Raw genomic sequence first — 21,039 nt, 5'->3', positions numbered from 1 at the left:
GCACTCATATGACTCTGAAATGTACCACGAGCTCATCTCCGTCACTTGTCCGTTTTCACGCGATTTTTTGACATCCGCTACACGCTACCCGCTACACGCTATCCGCTACACTTTGATCCAACATGCACCTTGGGAATAGTTGATCAATTCTTACATACCAAGTTTGGTTTTATGATAACACGTCCAAATGCAAGTTTGAATTTATTAACTTCGGTTCTTCAAGTTCCCGCGTAGTTCACTGTTGTTTGACCAACTTCTTCGCCAAAGCAGATGTCTTTAAACTGGTTTCCAGTATTCTGGAATATTCTTTTTCCCGAGTCGGAATTTGCATTTACTGACCGACTATATACTTAACTTTCCCAGGTGGGGGATACAACCAGACAACTATGAAAATAGTGAAGACTGTGTATACGTAAATAGTAGAGGCAAATGGGGAGACGTTCCCTGCTCAATGCAGCTCAAATTTATTTGTCAAAAAGGTGGGTATTGAAAAGTATAGTTTACCTGTATCAAACTTGAAAGGTTTTCGAATATATAGTCGAAATAATGCAGCTATGATAGATGATAGCCATATAATGATTTGGTGCACTTGTAGCGTAAAAAGTGTGTATTTCCCCCTGTGCACCACCCCCGACATACGAATGTGAATATGCACCCATGGCACACGAAACCTGAAAAAACCTTATAATTGAACCGCGGTATAAATTTAGGACAACATTTTAATCCAAATTATGCAGGCCGTATAGGAACGAAGGAAGGCAAGCACGAAGGCACGTATAGGATTTATGACCGCGGAAAATAACTTATAGGTTCGGTTTTCGTATTCCAACCTTTTCGATCCTTTGGGTGTGAATACGCACTCTTTTCATTGCGAGTGTGAGCTCATCGCAACTGAACTTTGAGCTTTGGCTGTGGGCACAAACAGCACAGTGAACTTGGTCCCTGTCATGGTATTCTGATATCACTTTCTATGACTAAGCGACTGTTCAAGGGGGTATATGAGATAGGAACTGTGGTTTTGTGTTACAGTGACGGATAAAGTATACTGCGACCATACCCACTGGCCAAGAACGTATTTCGGTGGCTGTGAATTCATTCGGATAATACCCTGTAGGGGCCTGTTGCGAATATTTATAGTGAACTTGAATGTGTCCTTCAGAATGTTCATGTTCATTATTCAATCTTGGCTAATGTCAGATCATAACACCTTACCATGGCGCAGTACAGTACCTGGAGCTTACAACCTAGCCTCGACCAGTATAGTGAATATACAAATACATACATATATTGCAAGTGGCATTGAGATTCCGTGCTGTTGTATCATTTGGATTGTGGAAGCAAAGTGAGTGACACATCATGTGTTCTTCACGTACCAGTATAGTGAATATACAAATACATACATATATTGCAAGTGGCATTGAGATTCCGTGCTGTTGTATCATTTGGATTGTGGAAGCAAAGTGAGTGACACATCATGTGTTCTTCACGTACTATATAAAGAAATGAAGCTACAATATGGAGGCCGCTACGAGCCAGCGCGACGGTGAAGAAAGCGCACCAGAAATTTCGCAACGGGTTAAGAAACGTGGTAGCTGGAGCGGAACTTGGCTTATCCAAAATTCATTTATTTGGAGCTCCCATCGCGGTGGATTTCTGAAGAAAATGCCTACGGCCAAATTTTCTTTTCGATCCGTGCTTCAAATTGAGAAAACATACATCATTTTTATAGCGCACTGCCCCTTCAAGTGATCGGCCTTTATTCCCTTTTCAGGACATATCATTTGAAACGTAGGCTACTGGAGTACTACACCTAGCACAGCATATCCGCGAATGATGTCATGATAGATTTAACTAACAATTGCATCATTATCTCATAATAATGTTTCACCAACAGGTCGAGACATTTCAACCGACTTCATACGTTTGGTGCCTCAAGTCAGCTCGAATTAATTTATGATAGTTTTCTGCTGGCATTTTTTCAACCTCTTCGCACAGACAATTTATATCAGTTATGTCTCGGAGGTTTATCTTGGGCTTCTCATCACCGACCTCGCTGTTAATGCAGTGTCTTGAAAAAGCCCAGAATAAGAGTGAGCCGAGCTCGAAAGTCGGCAGCAGTGACCTTAAAGTGGATGCACGATACCGAGAAAGAATGAAAAGTGGGAGTTCGCGTGGAAGCGACAAGTCGTCCACGTTATTGAAGGAAGAGACACTGAACCTTAGGAAATGTACTGTCGCGGCGCACAAGACCTAAACAGGCGATAAGCGCCACTGTAAATGTGTATTAGTAATACTAACTATGTCATCCAACCGCGGCCCCAAGTTGGCCTTCTTGCGCCTCTCATTAACCAATGGAGATCAGACTAAATATAATAGACAGTTGTTGTTTGTTTCCATGAATAGTTATTAACACTTTTTGTATCTCAGGGCTAACAAATAATAATTGTGTCTAAGCCGCCAAAGGCCGCTTCTGAAAACCTGAAAGAAAATTTTCGCAAACTAGTGCAGAAAGCATAACATATAATGAGATGTATCTTGCACTGTACTTGTGATAGACATTTGTGGATATTTTCTAAGAAGTTCACATGCCTGTAAATTGTATATAACAGTTGTAATATCAAATTACTGGCTTATAGTCAAACATAAATCACAATACGTGCTACTAATCCGCGATTTGTAATACATAGCTACAAAAATTACCGATTTGTTGACATTTTACAGTGCTCCCAGTCACTATTAAACGTGAAGATCACATATTCACGATCCATCGTCATCCCAAACTTAGTTATCTCCAGGCCGAGGGCGCGTGTGCCGATTCAGGAGAAAGACTGGTTGAAATTTACGACGAGGGAACGGATGATTTAATTCGCGAACGCCTAAAGTGAGTGATTGAGTTAGTGGGTGGAGCAAGTTTGTGCAACAATATTCCGACATTGTCAATGAAGTAGCTTCATTCTCGAGTATTACGACTCGATGTAACTCTTTGTAGGCCTTTTAAGGAATTGATATCTGCACCAGACGTGCGTCGTAGGCCATTCTGGATTATCCTTGATACCTTGTCCCCTATAACTATGATAAAACTGGTTTACACGAATTTTGCATCGGGAATTCTTCGCGTCGATTATACCCCGGAACAATAAACCCGAATCTGGCATTATTTCTGTTCTACCAGGTTTTTGAGATAACACATACATGCGGATTTTTACTACTTTTCCGGTGTTCTCAAGTAGATTTCACCTATGCGATTTATTTTGTTCAAGTCGCCAACACTGAGTTTTGCTGCAACGTCTTGGGTCAAGTTTGCATACCTAGGAAATTAGGGGTATGGTATTTGACTTTTAATAGGTAATTGCTTTCCTGTTTTACTTTTTATGCAAAATTAATTCCGCATCGCATAATTCTCTTGCTGCGTAGACTACCGACAAAAAGGTAATTTTCGGCGGTCTTTTCGGGCTGCTTTTGAAATGGGAAAGCATCAAATTCGACAAATGCTGTCATGTAGGTTTCAAACCTAAGGAACATTAAATGTTTATGCATGATCGATTGAATAGCAATGAAAGAAATGGAACAAGCATATGGCCTGCAAATTTTAGACTGTTGAGTTATATGGCGAAATCTTCCGAGTACCTAATACCCTAGTAATTCTAAAAAATATAGATACTATTTTTTACTGCAACGTTTGTTAAAATCAAGTGCCACTTTCTCACGATTTCAGGTGCAACTAAAGCTTGCCCTAGTTCAGTGCTTTTCAACCTGTGTGACGGTTCGCACTGGTGCGAATGAAAAGAAATTCAGTGCGAATGGCGAGCGTGGTGCGAATGGTGCGAATGAAAAATCCGGATGAGTGCGAATGAAAATTGACTATGTTTCTCACTTTTTTCCGACGTGGAATAATTCAAATAAACACGATATTAAGTACAGTGAGCCCGCAAATTTTGTCGTTTGGAAGCAATTCTAGATCACAAGTGAGGAACGCTCCCGATGCGTGTACGATGCAAAGTTTCAGATAATATTTCCGCGCGAGAGGATTACGTCACCGCATGGAAAAAAAGAGTTCAATCGGTATCAGTTGCTCACTTGCTCGGCAACATCCACCGTGTATGGATAATGGATATTGTATATGGAACTTGTAGGGATGTAGGTAATAGTAGCTGATGCCAGTGTAGACATTTGGCATATTTGAATGCAAAATATTGGAATTTTGTTACGCATTTATGTTGGTTAACATCAGAATTAAGCGTTTCTTCAACTATAACAATTAGCGCACCTAAAACAAGTGTTGTTCACTCGTGTACATCTGACCAAGGATTAGAGACTGCTATAAATAAAATTAGTGAAAGCACATTAGTGTCTTACGTCCCATGAATATTTATCTTCCATCGCTTCGAATTATTAAGTCACTGGGCAGCTTATCTACTGACCAGTGCAATTGCCTGTTTGTAATGCGAACTCCACAATTTAGGCTTAGACACGCTTTCATATTCTTGGACTGATGATCTCAGGCCAAGTCTAGATCGTAAAGGCATAGGCCTATATATAACATATTGGTGATCCCCCTAAGCTAGCTGATCCATAGGTAAAGTTTGCCTACTTCGTGTTCATACCGCCGTGGTACTATAAACTTTGTAATACTCCGAACTCTACCGGTTTAGCTTGAGCAGATGAGAAGTGAGCACCCTCTGCGGAGCAAAATCGAATCTATCAAGCTGTATGTCTTACGGCAGTGCTTTTCAACCTTTTTGAGCTTCATTCGCACTTTTTTTGTAAAATAAATTTCATTCGCACAAACTAGCCGAATATTGTTATACAAAAAGAACGTGAAAATGCAACATTTATTTGATCAAATGTGCGATAAATTGGCTACTATGTAGGCCTATCTTGAGCTATTAAGTGTCTTGTTAAAAAGGCCACTATATTTTCGCTCGTTTTGATTTTAACTATTTCTCTATAACCCTTCCAACATAAACCGTATTTTTTCGCGAGTAAAAAATGCTTGCTGGAAAAGAATCGATTTTGAGAGCTGACAAAAAGGTCTATGAGGCTCCAGTATGCCGAAAGGGTGAAAACCCCACTTGTTTGGGTTGAGGTTCTTGCCTTTGTCTTGGAAAATAAGATCCAAATGATCAAGGAAATTAGGCGCATTGAAGCTCGCTACCTTATGATACGTTGCTCCAATTTTTTTTTTCGTTTTCCCATTTTCTGTCCCGCGAGTATGTGGTACGAGCAAATAAACTCGCGATTATGTGTGTTCTGCTCTTTAGCTCAATCTAACTTGAGAATTCATGACAGTTTAATAACGTTAAAACAGTTTTTTAGACTACCACCAAAATCTGAGTTTTTGTAGCATCTCGCAACCTGAGCCTCACCCATGAAAAGCAATTCATTTTTAATATTACAGTAGTATACTATGATTTTACGGACATGCATGACATACCGAACGTGCACACCACAATTTTATCCAACACAGCTCTACAAAATTTCTGACGCACGTGATTTCAAATCAGGGGGAATTAATTTCCTTTTCGTGTCGCAGTTGCACTACTGTGTACTCTATACTCAGATTGCAAGAACGGGACTTTTCCGTGCCGACAATGGAGCGTATCCATATCGAATGGTTTTGCCATCCAGTATTGGTCATTCGTTGGTCAAGGTTTTGTCGACGCTTATGTTTTGACACTGCATTTTATCAGCCGTATGTTGGCCAAAACTTTCCGTCTTCATGTGACCCGACGCAGAAGGGTTTGGCCTCGAAATGAATGAGTCTCATAGGTCTGAACTCGCTCGTTGCACACACCTACACTAGTTCATCCGAACGACCTTCGACCATGTTTTCCAGAAAAACCAGTCGGGCAAATCTCATCATCCATACTCATGATAAAGCCTTATTTTCTGCGTGTCTCGCTTATTCGCTCCAGTACCCAACACCGTGACCTTGGATTTGTAAAAACTATCGCAGGATTTCTGCTATAAATGCATCAAATATTACAGGGATATTAACAGATAGCTCTGACTCCGTGTCGACCCAAAATTATACCTTTTGCAGTTCATACTTCAATAACCCTTGAAGGGGTAAACTTTGCGTTGCGGTTACCTGCAAATGGGAGTCTGTGATTATGGTATTTACTAATATCCTCGTGGCTCTAACTAATCGAAGAGGTGTTACGGAATATGATTATTATTTAGCGAAAGTAAGCAGAAAGTCAATTTAACGTCATTTTCCCACGCCTGTCGCAGGCTCAGACGGGCTGATATATCATATGTCTACCACTACAACACCAGCTTACAAACCAGGCTTTGGCTACGTAATAATTATAGTGCGAAAATAGTACGGCTTGTGAGAGCTACGACTATATAGGTGCGTCGTAGGTTAAACAAGTTTATACAATTGCGTCGCAACAACAAAAGTTACACTGCTCTTGAATTTTCTATAAGGTTTATTTGAATTATTCCAGGTCAGAAAAATTAATTATTATTCACGATTTTCATTCGCACTCATCAGGGATTTTCATTCGCACCGTTCGCACCACCTTCGTCATTCGCACTGCAATTTTTTTCATTCGCACAAGTGCGAACCGTCACACGGGTTGAAAAGCACTGTCTTACGATATTCCTTCTGCAGCCTCATTTTAAGCCTAATTATACTGTTGAACTTTATTACTCTTTTTGTATAACAGGGGTTCTCAACCTGGAGGGCGCGCCCCCTTGGGGGGCGTGGGAGGCTCTCAGGGGGGGGGGGGTACGAGAAATTGACGAAGTCAGTATAGGGGGGGGGGGGGGCGCGAGAAATTGTCAAAGTCAGTATAAATTGTACGTGTCTGAACATGTGTTTCACATCCATTATGAGAAGACGATGATTGAAGATGAAATTTATTCCATATTCAAGAAAGCTTCCAAAATACAAACTCTAGCAACCGCGCTCAACGGAGTATAGTCTAATTTGAACTTGAATTGAGCAAATTTTTGACATTCTTGGGAGATATAGAGAGCAATTCCCACGTGTAAGTCATTCATTGCTTCATAGCTTTGACAGTAGCCTAAAGATTGTCGCGCTTGGCAGCTCTTGTAAGTAGCTTGCGAACCTAACTGCCTAAGACAGACTTAGATGCAACATAGGTTACCCGGTTTCGCCCTCAATTACGCTATAAATCAACACAATTTAATTAATTTCCAAAACTGATCAAATTTAGTCTGGCAGGGCAGAACGACGCCTTGCTCTCTGTACTCACTGCCAGCACCAGGATTAGTCTAAGGGTGACCTACCTTGAAATTAATCAACGGATGTCTTGTTCAGTGTTTTTTTGTTATTTTCATTTTCAAACAAGTTTGGAGACATTTGTCATGTAAAAGACTCAACAACTGGAATGCAGATTCAAAATTGGCGTAAGATATACCTTATCTATACTATTAGATCAGGGGTGGGCAGCCTGCGGCCGTAGAAGGGAATTTGAGCGGCCGTCGACGCCTAATTCAATTAGTATGTGTTGGCGGCCGTAGACATACAAATTGCAATTACAAATTCACTCCCGCATTTTCGAGAGATTTTAATTAATCTTGAAATTATCATCGCCCTCCGCGCAATTCAACAAGACTTCATTTTTCGATTTTAATTCAGTAGCGCCGTTTTTAATCTGAGCCGGAATGGGAATTGGCAATCAATAACAATTCGTTCGCGGCCATGAAAAATTTTCGCGCTCCGCGCGACAATATGCACCTCCCGGCAACTATTCATAACATTGCCACTCGCGATTTCGGTGAGTACAATAAGCCATTGTGAAAAGTAGAATAGTCCGGAGTTCACCGGGAATGGATATTGACAGTAGGGCTCTTCAAAAATGACTTTTTTTCTCAAATCGTACTGGCTAGTTGATAAAATTGTTAGGTTACCTAATTTAAGCCTACACACAAAATCTGGTTCAATTCCAGCCAGTAACCACTTTGCTACAGGAGAAGAAAGTTTCAATTTATTATATAAAATAAATAATAAAAAATTTAAAAATTTTCTGTTCCACCCATGAACGTGTTAGGCTGTCTATAGAAACGATCCTCACCAAATTTGGTTCAATTCCAACCAGTGGAAGCGTAGTTATTACTGTCGAAAAATTTGGATTTGAATAAAATAGTATTTACGGTGAGCACAACTATAATAAATAAACAAAGAATCGGTCACCGTAAATACTATTTTATTCAAATCCAAATTTTTCGACGGCAATAACTCCGCTTCCACTGGTTGGAATTGAACCAAATTTGGTGAGCATCGTTTCTATAGACAACCTAACACTTTCATAGGGTGAACAGAAAATTTTCAAATTTTTTATTATTTATTTTTATATAATAAATAGAAACTTTCTTCTCCTGTAGCAAAGCGGTTACTGGCTGGAATTGAACCAAATTTTGTGTGTAGGCTTAAATTAGGTAACCTAACAATTTTATCAAGTAGCCAGTACGATTTGAGAAAAAAGTCATTTTTGAAGAGCCCTAATGGACAGTTTACCATAGGAATTTTGCGTCCAGATCGTTCATTGCGGCTATGCCCTGGAATGCGGCCTTACGCTACATAAGCAATCGAAATGCGGCCATGATTATAAAAACGTTGCCCACCTCTGTATTAGATGATGTGCTCTTTTTGACATGACAATAAATGCAAGGTGGGTCAGGGGGGGCGCTATTTTTTTTGACCATCTCCAAGGGGGGCGCGTGTCCAAAAAGGTTGAGAACCACTGATGTATAAGGATATGTGGGATAGTAAAGATAACTTGGCATTTTTCATCAGTTTTCCAATATTTCACGATTGACCTGAGAGCCATCCCGCAGCTGGCTACCCGGACCGATATAACTGTGCGTTAATCATGAATCTTATGTGAGTAATAATTATTCAAGAAGATGAAAGTGTTGGCTTTGACAACACACGGATACCGAACGTTGTTATTGAATGATATGTTGATTTGTGTACTGCATAGATAAGAAGTGAATGAAGCCTAAGCTTGTCCATAAAAAACAGTCATCAATTACTCGGATTGTGTGGGCTTGTAGAGCAATGCATTCCCGATTTTAACGCCCACCGTGCCATTTAATCGTCTAACATTATGGTTACCATATTTTGGAATTGGGAAAGGAGGACACTATTTCAAAATTTTCAAACACAGACTACCGGTGGAAAATCCTGAAAAAGTGGTAAATTTTTACAACTCCGCCGTAGTCGGTTGACCAAAATTTAAAAAAAGGTGAATTTTCGCTCAGCTCCCGAAATACCCCCCGGGGCGTCACTTTGTGCTGATCTACGGCATCTCAGTCGAATTTTGCTGTAAATTCGACCAAAATTCCTAAAAAAAGAGGACAAGATCTTAAAAGGGAGGACATGTAGGCGTCCTGGAAGGACATTTTCAAAAATCCGAAAATGGAGCACGTATGGTAACTCTATCTAGCATACTTTAGTACCGCGAATTTTTTGCGTTCTTAATGCAAACACATTCACATCGCGATGACGTAACATGCGGACTTAGTGGCAATGTGATATTGTTGCGAGTGAATATTGTTCTTGGGTTCGCCCTTTAAGCTTCCAAGGAAATCACTGCACGATACCCCCGGAAAATGCAACGAACTTCTTGAGAACAACGGGAGTGTGATATCTGAAATTTTTCTATTGCAGTGATTTTAGTGCTTGATTATTCAATAATACGATACGCTGAATGCAAAATAATGAAGCTCTGTACCTCGAAGAAGCTCTTCGAATACAAAAGTGATAAGTTTCTTCATTTTCTTTTCGTGTAGTAAATTTCGGCTGACTGGAGCGAATGAAATTATTTTTCAAAAAAAAAAAAAGTGCGAATGAAGCTCAAAAAGGTTGAAAAGCACTGCCCTGGTTAATAATAACAGAACTGCCCAGGCGTTCAAGCATGCCAAACATAAACACGAAGCCTCGACATCATTCAAAAACATCACAATGAATTTATCAATGCTCAAAAATAACCTTTTTCCCGAATTCCAGCCATTCACCGATTAAATTGTCTGGTTACCCTAAAAAACGCCGCACACCAAATTCGGTTCAATTCCAACAAGTATAAAACTCAGCAGATCCAATTAAAATTTTTAATTTATATTCGAAAATTGAAGAAAAATTGTTATACCGAAGAAAGTAGGGTATTTAAAGTAGGAATAACCACATAACATCGTCCCAACAGTATAAGTTCATGGATTTCATGGCTATACACATTATCTCCAGTAATGATCGTTACAGTAGCCTATAGTATACAGCAGTGTTGGGATCAAGTCACTACCTTCGAGTCACGAGTCATTTCAAGTCATTGCACATTTTGACTCGAGTCAAGTCAAGTCAATCGATTTTCAAAGGTGACACGATTCAAGTCAAGTCACTCGATTTTTGGAGGTGACTCGAGTCAAGTCGAGTCAAGTCAAGTCAAGTCACGAGTCAAGTCACATTTCAATTCAAGCTGCCTTTTCGAAGTATGATGCATGTATTATTACGTCATTTCAATTTGCTAGATGTCTGAAATACAGATTGAGTGGTCATTACTTCCGAACCGATGAACGAATACAGAAGACGCTGTATCGCTCACATATACGTAGAACTGTTAAACTACGTATTTGCATAGCCCCAGTTTATAGTTACCAGCCAAAATAGAGAATAGACAAACATAATTATAAGATGCAACACATTCCCATTTACAAATTGATGATACAATTTGAGCCTGCGCCAATGATTGAGATATTCGATTTCAAGAAGACAAAAGGTTTGGTTTGGTTAAGGTAAGAACAGAGAACAGACATATACATTTTGCTATTTTATTAATTTAGTACTCAAGTTACGACAACGTAAGCTGTAAGCTTCAATCACTTCATTTGCGGTCAATTTATTTGCGAGAGAACAATCGTGACTTAGTGAAACGCGCAATATTTGAATGATTACTCGCTCTCACGGGTTACACCAGTGTTACGCGAACAATCCGAATACATGCAAGATACAGTGATTTTTATCCACACCGATTACTTGATGACTTGAAATTGCCTCGTGAATTTTGGTCCGAGTCACGAGTCAATCCCCATTTCTGATACGCCGAGTCAAGTCAAGTCAAGTCATTTTAGCAAAGTGACTCGAGTCAAGTCAAGTCATGCGAAAAAGGTGACTCGAGTCCGACTCGAGTCATCCCAACACTGGTATACAGTAGTATGCAGTAGTAGTTCAGTTTTTACAATGCATGCCATATGTTTAATACTACTCAAATGCCACAGAATGTCCTATGTAGATACGTATCAAATGTCCTAGAATTGAGTCATATCTATTTGCTATTGTGAAGCAACGCGCACTTTAGTTTTCGATTTGAGCTGTCAATAAACAGTTTTCATTCCTCTGGTTGCTGATAATGCATATATCTGCAGTGTGAACCTTTGTCATAGATTACCATTTTCACGTCATTTTGTCTTTAGTTTAAATTCGTTGCATTTCAACTTCACACCACCCTATACAAGGCGCTGCGAGCATAACAAAATCAACACCAACCGAGCATGCACCTGCCAATCTCAAAGATTTTGCTTGCTTCGTTACAAACGTTTCCTCGAAATATCCAGCTTTCCGTTTGTGAATATTTAGTAACTCTCTGCTGTGTGTTTGCCCCCCAATCACACAACATCAATATCGAAATACGCTGCATGTACGTAGTCAGCGAATGATGCTTATTCAATCAATCAATGGAATTGATGTCGTTGTATGATATCATTTGATTGCCCCAGTTGATACATTTGGCAACGTTTGAAACGTCAATATGTATTTCAGCATTGTGGCACTATGTGGCCATTAATACAAGCTATCACTTCCCTGAAATGTAGTGAATTAGCAATATGACGCCACGTGACGTCATTAGGTTCACGTTCGCGTTCACATAGAACCTTTTAAAAAGGCTCCCGTTGGCACGAACCTGAACCTTTCATAGGTCCACTCCATCCCTGAAATCTATCCTCTAAATCTTTCGTAAATGCCAGCAATGTTGGGATCAAGTCACTCCTTCGAGTCACGAGTCATTTCGAGTCAATGCACATTTTGACTCGAGTCAAGTCGAGTCAATCAATTTTAGAAGGTGACTCGAGTCAAGTCAAGTCACTCGATTTTTCGAGGTGACTCGAGTCAAGTCAAGTCAAGTCACGAGTTAAGTCACAATTCAAGTCAAGTTGCCTTTTGAAAGCATGAGGCTTGAATACGTGATTGCATTTTGATAGGTTTCTGATATACAAAGTCAATGGCCAGGTCATTGATTTCGAGCCGATGAACGAATATAGAGTTAAATATACGCGCAAGAAAGCGCTGTATCGCTAACATATACGTAAAACTGTTAAGCTACGTAAGTAATTGCATAGCCTCAGTTTATAGTTTACAGCAAAAATAGAGAATAGAGAAACAAATTGATAAGATGCAATACATTAACCATTTAAAAATAACTATATTCGAATTCAATTTCAATAAAACATGAGGTTTGGTTAAGGTAAAAACAGAAAACAGATATATTCATTTTTCTATTAAATTACTTTACTGTACTAGTTTAGACATCGTACGCTATAAGCTTCGATGACTTAGTTTGCGGTCAATTTGTTTGTGAAAGAACAGTGGAGGCACAGTGAAACGCCCGATCATTGAATTAGTCGCTCTTACGGGTTACACGAGCGTATCGCGAGCAATCCGACCGTATGGAAGATACAATGATTTTTATCGACACGGATAAGTTGATGACTTGAAATTGACTCGTGAATTTTGCTCCGAGTCACGAGTCAATCCACATTTTTGATACGTCGAGTCAAATCAAGTCAAGTCATTTTAGCAAAGTGACTCGAGTCAAGTCAAGTCATACGAAAAAGGTGACTCGAGTCTGACTCGAGTCAAGTCATGACTCGAGTCATCCCAACACTGACTGCCAGGGGTACAACACAATATGGTGTCATCGGATTGGGATCTGCCTGTGTTAGCGCACTCAAGCCGCTTCGAAAACTTCGATAATAGGTCCCATGCGGGATAGCTAGGGAACCAATGGGGCCATGTTGTGCGTCCATCAAATCACCGGTCAAAAATTCGAAGTCTTGGGCATAAAAGATGTACGGTAACTAGAAATTGCCAAGTGTATGTATAAATTCCACTGTGGTCGCTGCCGCGAAAATTCCAATGACTTCTTCAACTCTGTATAAAAAGTGCATAAGCACAACACACGCGCGTACTCGTCGTCCAAGTATAATGTGATCGACGCGAAAGATCATCGCTCTATCAAATATGCCGGACTTAATGTACGGAACACTATCTCGCCGGCTATCCAGCAGTCGACGAGCATGTCTTCATTCAAGTGGAAATACAAGGAATTTCTTCTGAATGAAAACTTGTCAGTACTCTATTTTATCGGACCACGGATTGATATATCGATTTCGCCAGCCATCACATATGTCACTTCATTTTGTCGCTTGTCCTTTTATATTACCCCTTTTAATGGGGGGTCACTGGTGACCCAAATTCAAGTTCATCCCTCAATGTCTCCAGAGATATATGTCGTAGCGGACTGCTTTTGGTTTCTATGGAAAGCCTGCTATCTTCTGATTTATACCCATGCCTAAAATTTCCAGATATTTTCCGAGTGTGAAATATAGTCGGAAATTCTGCCAGAACATAGGAAGTCGACTTCTACGGTATCCTGTGTGATGTATCACCGTTTGGGACATCAAACCTTGTTCTGGGGCGTTTTCTGAGTGGGTTTGGTAATTGTGGTCACGCTTCGGTGATTCGCAAGAACATAGCCAAGTTCAAGACGGAAAATGAGTCATAAGCTGGTTTACTATGCCTGCAAATAGTGGGATATGACAAGAGAAAGTATACCACGTTGTTTCATGCCATTAACTGGGTGGTACGGGTCCGATTCGGTATTGATCTTGAACTTGACCATTATGACCACTCACTGACCACGCCCATATGTAAATTTTTCATGTAATATTGATTTTTCGATATCTGGCGAGCCGCGCGGTTTACGGTCATGGTTGACGGCTTGTTTGAAACCAGGCAACGGTGGCTACGCACTGAGGCATCATTTCTGACTCTCTGACGCTATCCTGGGGGTCTGTCGGGGAGAAATGAGAGAGAGAAAGAGATTTTTCAGAGAAAAAGTTTGTTATATTTAGTCGTATAAAGAACCCTAGACATGGCATGGGGTATCGATCGAGGGTGGAAACGGTAGACGGCTATACTCCGGTCACTTTTGAACTGGAACAGCTCAGATTAAGGTCTTTGTGAGATCACGGTATGAATTTGAAAAGTGATGGTCAGTTTTGCAAAATCTGACCCTCCATTAAAAGGGTTAACTGCTTTTACTTTTCCTTCAGTTGAATAGTGTATTCATATTGAAATGAACCCGAGTATTTTCGGCTGACACTCGTCAGGGGTAATAGTCGGCAACTAGTAGAGAATCGGGAGGAGCATTGTATATCAACAATCCTATCACAAAATATGACGTCACCGGCATGAAATCTCGAATTATAGAGCGTTCAATATACTATCTTTAGGTGGTACACAAACTTTTTCTGTTGACAGAGTTTTGGTTGGTTTATTTTGATAAAAGTCGACTCCAAGGCACACAAGTGGAAGTGTGAACGACTCCTCCCAACGACGCGAAATCTGTCGTCTCGATAATTAGTCGGAGTGTGCATGTCTCCTCTTTACATCGCCTAGGCCCAGGTTGGTGTCTGTTCTCAAAGACTACTCCACTTTTCTATCTTTTCAATGTATCGCAGTCTTGTGGTGTTTTGAAATGATGATATTGTAACAATAAACTGAACTGAGCCTTGGTTAGAAACCACCGCTCTACCATTATGGTATCAAATAATCCACTCATATCTTCTGTTGCTTGTTATATTGTAAGGACATTATAGTTTTTGTAAACCGTCATGAACAAAATTCCAAAATATGTTACGCCAGATAAAAATCGATGCTAACGGAGTAGCGAGTCGCAAATCTGATATTGTATGTTCTGTCTGATAGTATTATCATTGTTTCTTCTACATCTATCCAACGAACCGCTGGATTTGCCGAATATCAATGATAGACACTGACGATTTCATTTCTACCCACCCATACCAACAATCAAAAGTCGGCAATATGCTGCAACAATAACTAGTATTACTTGTTTAAGGCGCCCAAAGACTCGATTTTATATCGGAGGTAATGTCAACAATGGACACGTTACATGGCGAAGTGGTACGAATTCTACTTATGCCGGATGGTAAGTAGCAATAAGGGGGAGGGGGATAGGGGGAGAGGGATGTAGGGATGTAGGCCTACCATTCTGTTCTACAATACGGACGCAATTGTACCGACGTTAAATAGACTGTAAGGCTGACACGGCCTTATATGAGTTAATTGTCGATTTACTTGATGGATAGTCATAGTTTCACCACATTAAAACATATTGTATTTGAACTAGTGGTTCCCAACCTGGGAGCGCTACCCGAATGGGGAGCGCAACACGCTCTCAGGGGGCGCGTGAAATTGACAAAGTATCTTCGAATTCTGACTAAACATGTGTTATACAACCATTCTGAGGAGACGATTGTTGAAGTTGAAACTGATTTCTTATTCAAGAAAGCTCGCCGAATTCAAACTCCAGCAGTCGCTTAATATAGTATAGACTGATTTCAACTTCATTTGAGCAAGTTTGTGATATTTGTTGAATATTTAGAGCAATTACCACGTTTAAGTCACTCATTACTTCATTCATAGCTTTGGCAGTATAGCCTAAAGCTCTCTACACTGGGTATAGCTGTTGTTAATAGCTGGCGAACTGCACTGCTGAAGACAGAATTAGATGCAATATAGGTTGCCCGGTTTCGACCTCCATTAGGCTACCCTAAATCAACACAATCTAATTTAATTCCAAAACTGATCAAATTTAGCATGACAGTACAGAACGATGCCGTGTTCTCTGTAGTCACTACCAGCATTGGGATTAGCCTCAGTGTAACCTATAACTTGAAATAAATTGATGTCCTGTTCAATTTTTTTTCTACTTAAAGTTATATAGGTAAATAAGTAAGATTTGCAAAAAGGCTGCCCACCTCTGCAGTAATTTATGTGCTTTATTTGACAAGACTATAAGTGCAGGGGTAGTCAGGGGGCGCAATTTTTCTACCATCGCCAAGATGGGCTCATTTCCAAAAAGGTTAGGAACCGCTGATTTGCACGAACGATGCACTGTTTTTCATCTGTCATCATCTAACGATGGGAATTGCGAACCTGTGTCCGGTTTAAGCGAAGAACGGGATATTTTTTACGTGTAACTTACTTTTGGTACGTTCCCATGCATTTTCAACGAATTGTCCGGGTTATCCGATGTCCGATTTTGAGTGGATTCGACTTTATATACAAAAATGACTTTACGTTTAACGTGGAGGCAATATGACCCACATATTCAGTACTCAAAGTTTAACTTTCTGTAGGAATTCTACTGCTATTTTTGTATTATTTTCGCACTTTCGTAAGCACTGCACTCTCGGTACCGCGAAAATTTGCATTGTGTGATAGTTTCTAATATGAAATCAGCTAACAACATGTGCATTGTTCATACGTAGGGCAAATGGATTCCCGAAATTAACCAGAAAGGGAAATAAATACATTACCGCTACGATTTCCGGTTGGAAAAGTACAATTACGAAATCAGATCGCAGGCCATATATTTGCGAAAAAGGTGAACCAAATTGTTTAATATTTATTACCTAATACTTCAATTGAATTCAAAACTGATTTTAAGTTCATATGAGCAAAGTGACTCTGGATCCGAATCTAAAAACGGCAGAGTCAGGAGCAGTTTCTGAAATCAATTGCTCTGGAAACGGAATACCACATCCGGATGTGTACTGGACTGATTCTTCAGCTAATGTAACACAACAAATTGCTAGTGTGTATCAAACAATCAATTCGGGATTTTCAATTCTACACCTTCTCAATTCCTTATTTGACGATGAAAAAACGTACACATGCATCGCCATCAACGCCGCCGGAAGGAACAGAACGAGGCTAGAGCGAAGTTTCAATTTAACAGGTATGAGTCGTCAACAGTAGTACTAAGAATGTAAACATGGAACGGCAACGACCGATTTTGCAGCTTCATTCCGCTTCGCTGAGGCTGGAGTGGAGAATTGAGTTGCGTAAGCGACTGTAGGATTTCTGGCAATCCAAAAGTTATCTTCCAGAGCGCAGAAATTACTGAATATGGTCTTGATCAAAAGCTATTGTCGCACTGATTCCAAAAATATGAATAAAAATATGGGCACGCTTCAGTCTTTGACGAAAAATCACCCTCAACATCTGAAATGTGCATTTTTCAGAACAATCGGATAACCGCGACACATTGGCCATAACAATGAGCCGTTGCGATTCTCCGATTGTTCGAACAATGCCGATATTTCAGACGTGGAGGCGGATTCTAGGTGGATCAGTGCCCGATAATATTTTTATTTATATTTTCGGAATCGGTGCGACATCGGTGCGATCAAGACCAGATTCAGTAAATTCTGCGCTCTGGAAAGATAACTTTTGGATTGCCAGAAATCCTACAGTCGCTTACGCAAAACAATTCTCCAATCCAGCCTCAGCGAAGCGGAAGGAAGCTGCACAATCGGTCGTTGCCGTTCCATGTTTATATTCTATAGTAGTACTAAAGTTCTGGTTAGTTATCCGTTTTCCACGCGTGAGTAATTTTGAATTCAACATATTCACTGCGTGGACTACTCACTATTGCATGAAAACTATTGAGATCGATTTCAAAGTCTTTATTGCTGTTCCAATCCGATTTTTTTGACTTTGTGAAGACTATATCGGATCACGTAGCTATTTATCCAAGCAACAGTATTTTTGATCCAAACTTCCATTTATTTACGTCTAGTTTCTCGACCTGCAGAGGTTTTCGGCGTTTGGATTCAGGGTTGTAATGACTGGAGTCATGACTCGACTCGAGTCCGACTCGAGTCACGATTTTCCGATGACTCGACTTGACTCGAGTCATTTTCTCAAAATACGGAAATGACTCGACTCGACTCGAGTCAATGGACTCGAGTCATTGCGCATGACTCGAGCCAAGTCATATGACTCGAGACGCAGACGGCCAAGACCAACATTTCATTGTAATTTCGAACAATAGTCAAGTAAACACAATATGGGGATCTCGTTTATTGGTACTGGTACTTGAAAATGCGACTAGAAACTGCTAAAAGTGATGAAAATTAGTATATTATAAATGCGAACCATTCGATATCACCAAACAGAGTTATAAAAGGTGGGTTTACCAATACATTAACAGGAAACTGATCAGTCAACACAATGACTTGTACTCGACTCGAGTCATAATACCGTGACTCGGACTCGACTCTCTTCTCGCTGACTTGGACTCGGACTTGACTCGGTGGTGAATCGAAAATGACTCGACTTGACTCGAGTCAAAACTATAAAACTGAGATTGACTTGTGACTCGGTGCTTTGTGACTTGGTTACAACCCTGTTTGGATTCGACCTCTCCATAAATATTATAGGCCTAGTGCAAAGACTGCTTATTGTTACTGATCGATGATTATTCTCACGGGTTTTTGGACGCGTGTAAATATGATCAAGCATGGTATTTTCATGGCTCGTGTTGAAAATAGGATTTGTCAATACAACTAGTGCAACATTAGCGAGTTTCATAACAGCGATACAATTAAAATAACCGGACATCACTTCAACTTAGCTTCCCATGAAGCAAACCGAATCAAGCCCTTCCAATAATTCGCTATTTTGAATAAAGGTGCATTTAGAATACCTGCCTATTATGGTATTCGCTATTTTGAGCATCTCGTTGTTTTGACGGGAGACATAGCCTAGTGGTGACGATAAGCGCCTACCAATCTGACGGTTCTGGTTCGATTCCCGTCGGAGGCTTATCTGGGCTCCTCCTCCCCCACCGTCGCCTTTCTTACGGCGACAAAAAAGGTCAGAAAAAGACCCGGCGAAAGAAAGCAATCACAAGGAATGGAAAAAACTAGTAGAAAGGGCCGCGGCTTCAACAAGACCAACATCAAAAAGAACTGTGACATCAGGCATTCTAGGCCAAGGTGGATGCTACAGTAAAGGATCGCGAATGCGTGTCGTTCGACATCCTCCTATCTGTTCATGACATCGCATTGTGTCTTATCACATTGTACATTGTGTGTGAATTGTTCAAATGAAAAATATAACTCAACGATTGATTGATTGACGCTCGCCATTTTTCTCCGATTCCAAGTGTAATGCAAAAAGCTTCGTTGGGCAAATATGCGGCGACATTTGTCAGCCATAAAGTTTTTCCGCTGTTGTCGTTAAAATCTGCAAACTTGCAAAACAGATTTTGGCCTATACAATTTTTTCTGTACAATATTGGACATGATATGTCTTTCAAAAAGACTAATATAACTGTCTTATGGCAATTGTAAATGATAAAACTAAAAGAAGTGAAATACCACCCGTTTTCACTGATGATCTTGCTGGGAAAGAAACTGCAACTTCGACTAAAGGAAAAGACTCTCCGTTGTTTATCCTCAACGCAAACAAAGGCAACGAATCTTATCCCACTGTAATAATTTTGTGCCGATGGTAAATTAATATAGGTCAATCGTTTATGTTGTACTTAATTTTAATAAAAGGAGCAGTAAAATGTTGCATTCATAATTCTTGTTTAAATAAGGGTGTGGGATACTCTAAACCAGAGGTCTCAAACTCAAATGAGCTCGCGGGCCAGTTTTCCAGTTTTGACGACGCCACGGGCCCGCAGCCTTTATAGGGATATTCTATATCTTTTCAAGTATGCCTTATTTGGCGGGAATGAATTGTTCTATTGAAAGTAAGCCGATCCAGCGGACTGACAATAAACAAACATCATCAAAATGTGATTTACTCTTGTATCAATTTAGGACTGGCACGAAAAGAATCATCACATTTATAACCATTTCAATACCATATGGGCGGACAAATGTATGATGCCATCATAAAAGCTATCGAGTTATAATTTTTCAGCTACTATGCATATTTTGAATTTAACAGATTGATAATAGAGACTGATCTGGTATCAAAACATTTTCAAGTTGAGCATTGCAATTCCAATCCAGGATTCGAGTACACTTCTGATAAGTAGGATAATAATCTCATGGCTAAATATCTTCAAATATAGGATCAGAATTTTTTATTTCAATATAAAAGAAATACATTAATGGATGTGTCCTAGTGATTGAAATGTCGGAACGCCAAACGACCCATTGCTGTTACATCGCCGGAGTGAAGCACTACGGTACTCGGTACCTTTAAGTGACCTTAACAACATGGTTTAGCGACCGAAGATCTAACTAACAGATTGCCGATGGTTGCCATAACTACTTGCTCAGTTAGCGAAATACCAAGCTGCGACCTTCTGATCTATTACTATTACCCTGACACGCGATTAGTTTTAGCGTCCATGTTTCTAACAAATTCACGGCATTCCGAGTCACTCTAAGTCCACTCGAGTAATTTCCATTTTGCCATCGAGTTAGCCCGAGTCTGAGTTATTCTAAGAAAGGTCGCGTCCAAGTCCAACTCACAAATTTCAGTCACGAATCGTCTAAGGGTCAGGTTTTGTCGTCATGAATTGGAAATGTTGGGACATAGTGAATCTTCCAATGCATAGTGGCGTTTGCAACTGATGTGATAGTGAAGTTTGATGAATAGTTTAAGGCTTTCGGAGCAATTTAAGAGGGAATTTTCACTTTATAACCTGAAAAGATATACGTGACTCTTATAAATCGTCAAATTAATAAAAAATCTAAAATGTCGCCGCGGGCCGCACAAAATGTTCTGGCGGGCCGCGTGTTTGAGACCTCTGCTCTAAGTCCACTCGAGTAATTTCCATTTTGCCATCGAGTTAGCCCGAGTCTGAGTTATTCTAAGAAAGGTCGCGTCCAAGTCCAACTCACAAATTTCAGTCACGAATCGTCTAAGGGTCAGGTTTTGTCGTCATGAATTGGAAA

At 40.1% G+C, this 21,039-nt stretch overlaps 1 protein-coding gene across 1 annotated transcript in view; it reads left to right on the top strand.

Annotated features, from left to right (window-relative positions):
- The window catches only part of LOC145452896 (uncharacterized), a 172,899-nt gene that overhangs the window by 3,053 nt on the left and 148,807 nt on the right, over positions 1 to 21,039 (top strand). The window contains exons 3-7 of the mRNA XM_080331023.1: positions 364 to 479; positions 2,722 to 2,881; positions 15,168 to 15,257; positions 16,603 to 16,718; positions 16,782 to 17,072. Coding sequence (XP_080187149.1) covers positions 452 to 479; positions 2,722 to 2,881; positions 15,168 to 15,257; positions 16,603 to 16,718; positions 16,782 to 17,072 — 685 coding nt within the window. The 5' untranslated portion in view covers positions 364 to 451. The remainder of the gene's footprint in view (positions 1 to 363; positions 480 to 2,721; positions 2,882 to 15,167; positions 15,258 to 16,602; positions 16,719 to 16,781; positions 17,073 to 21,039) is intronic.

Source organism: Botryllus schlosseri, chromosome 12, assembly GCF_051294905.1.
Source record: "Botryllus schlosseri isolate E-star chromosome 12, Bs_hap1, whole genome shotgun sequence".
Classification (NCBI taxonomy): domain Eukaryota; kingdom Metazoa; phylum Chordata; class Ascidiacea; order Stolidobranchia; family Styelidae; genus Botryllus; species Botryllus schlosseri.
This window is presented reverse-complemented; position numbering and strand designations above follow the sequence as displayed.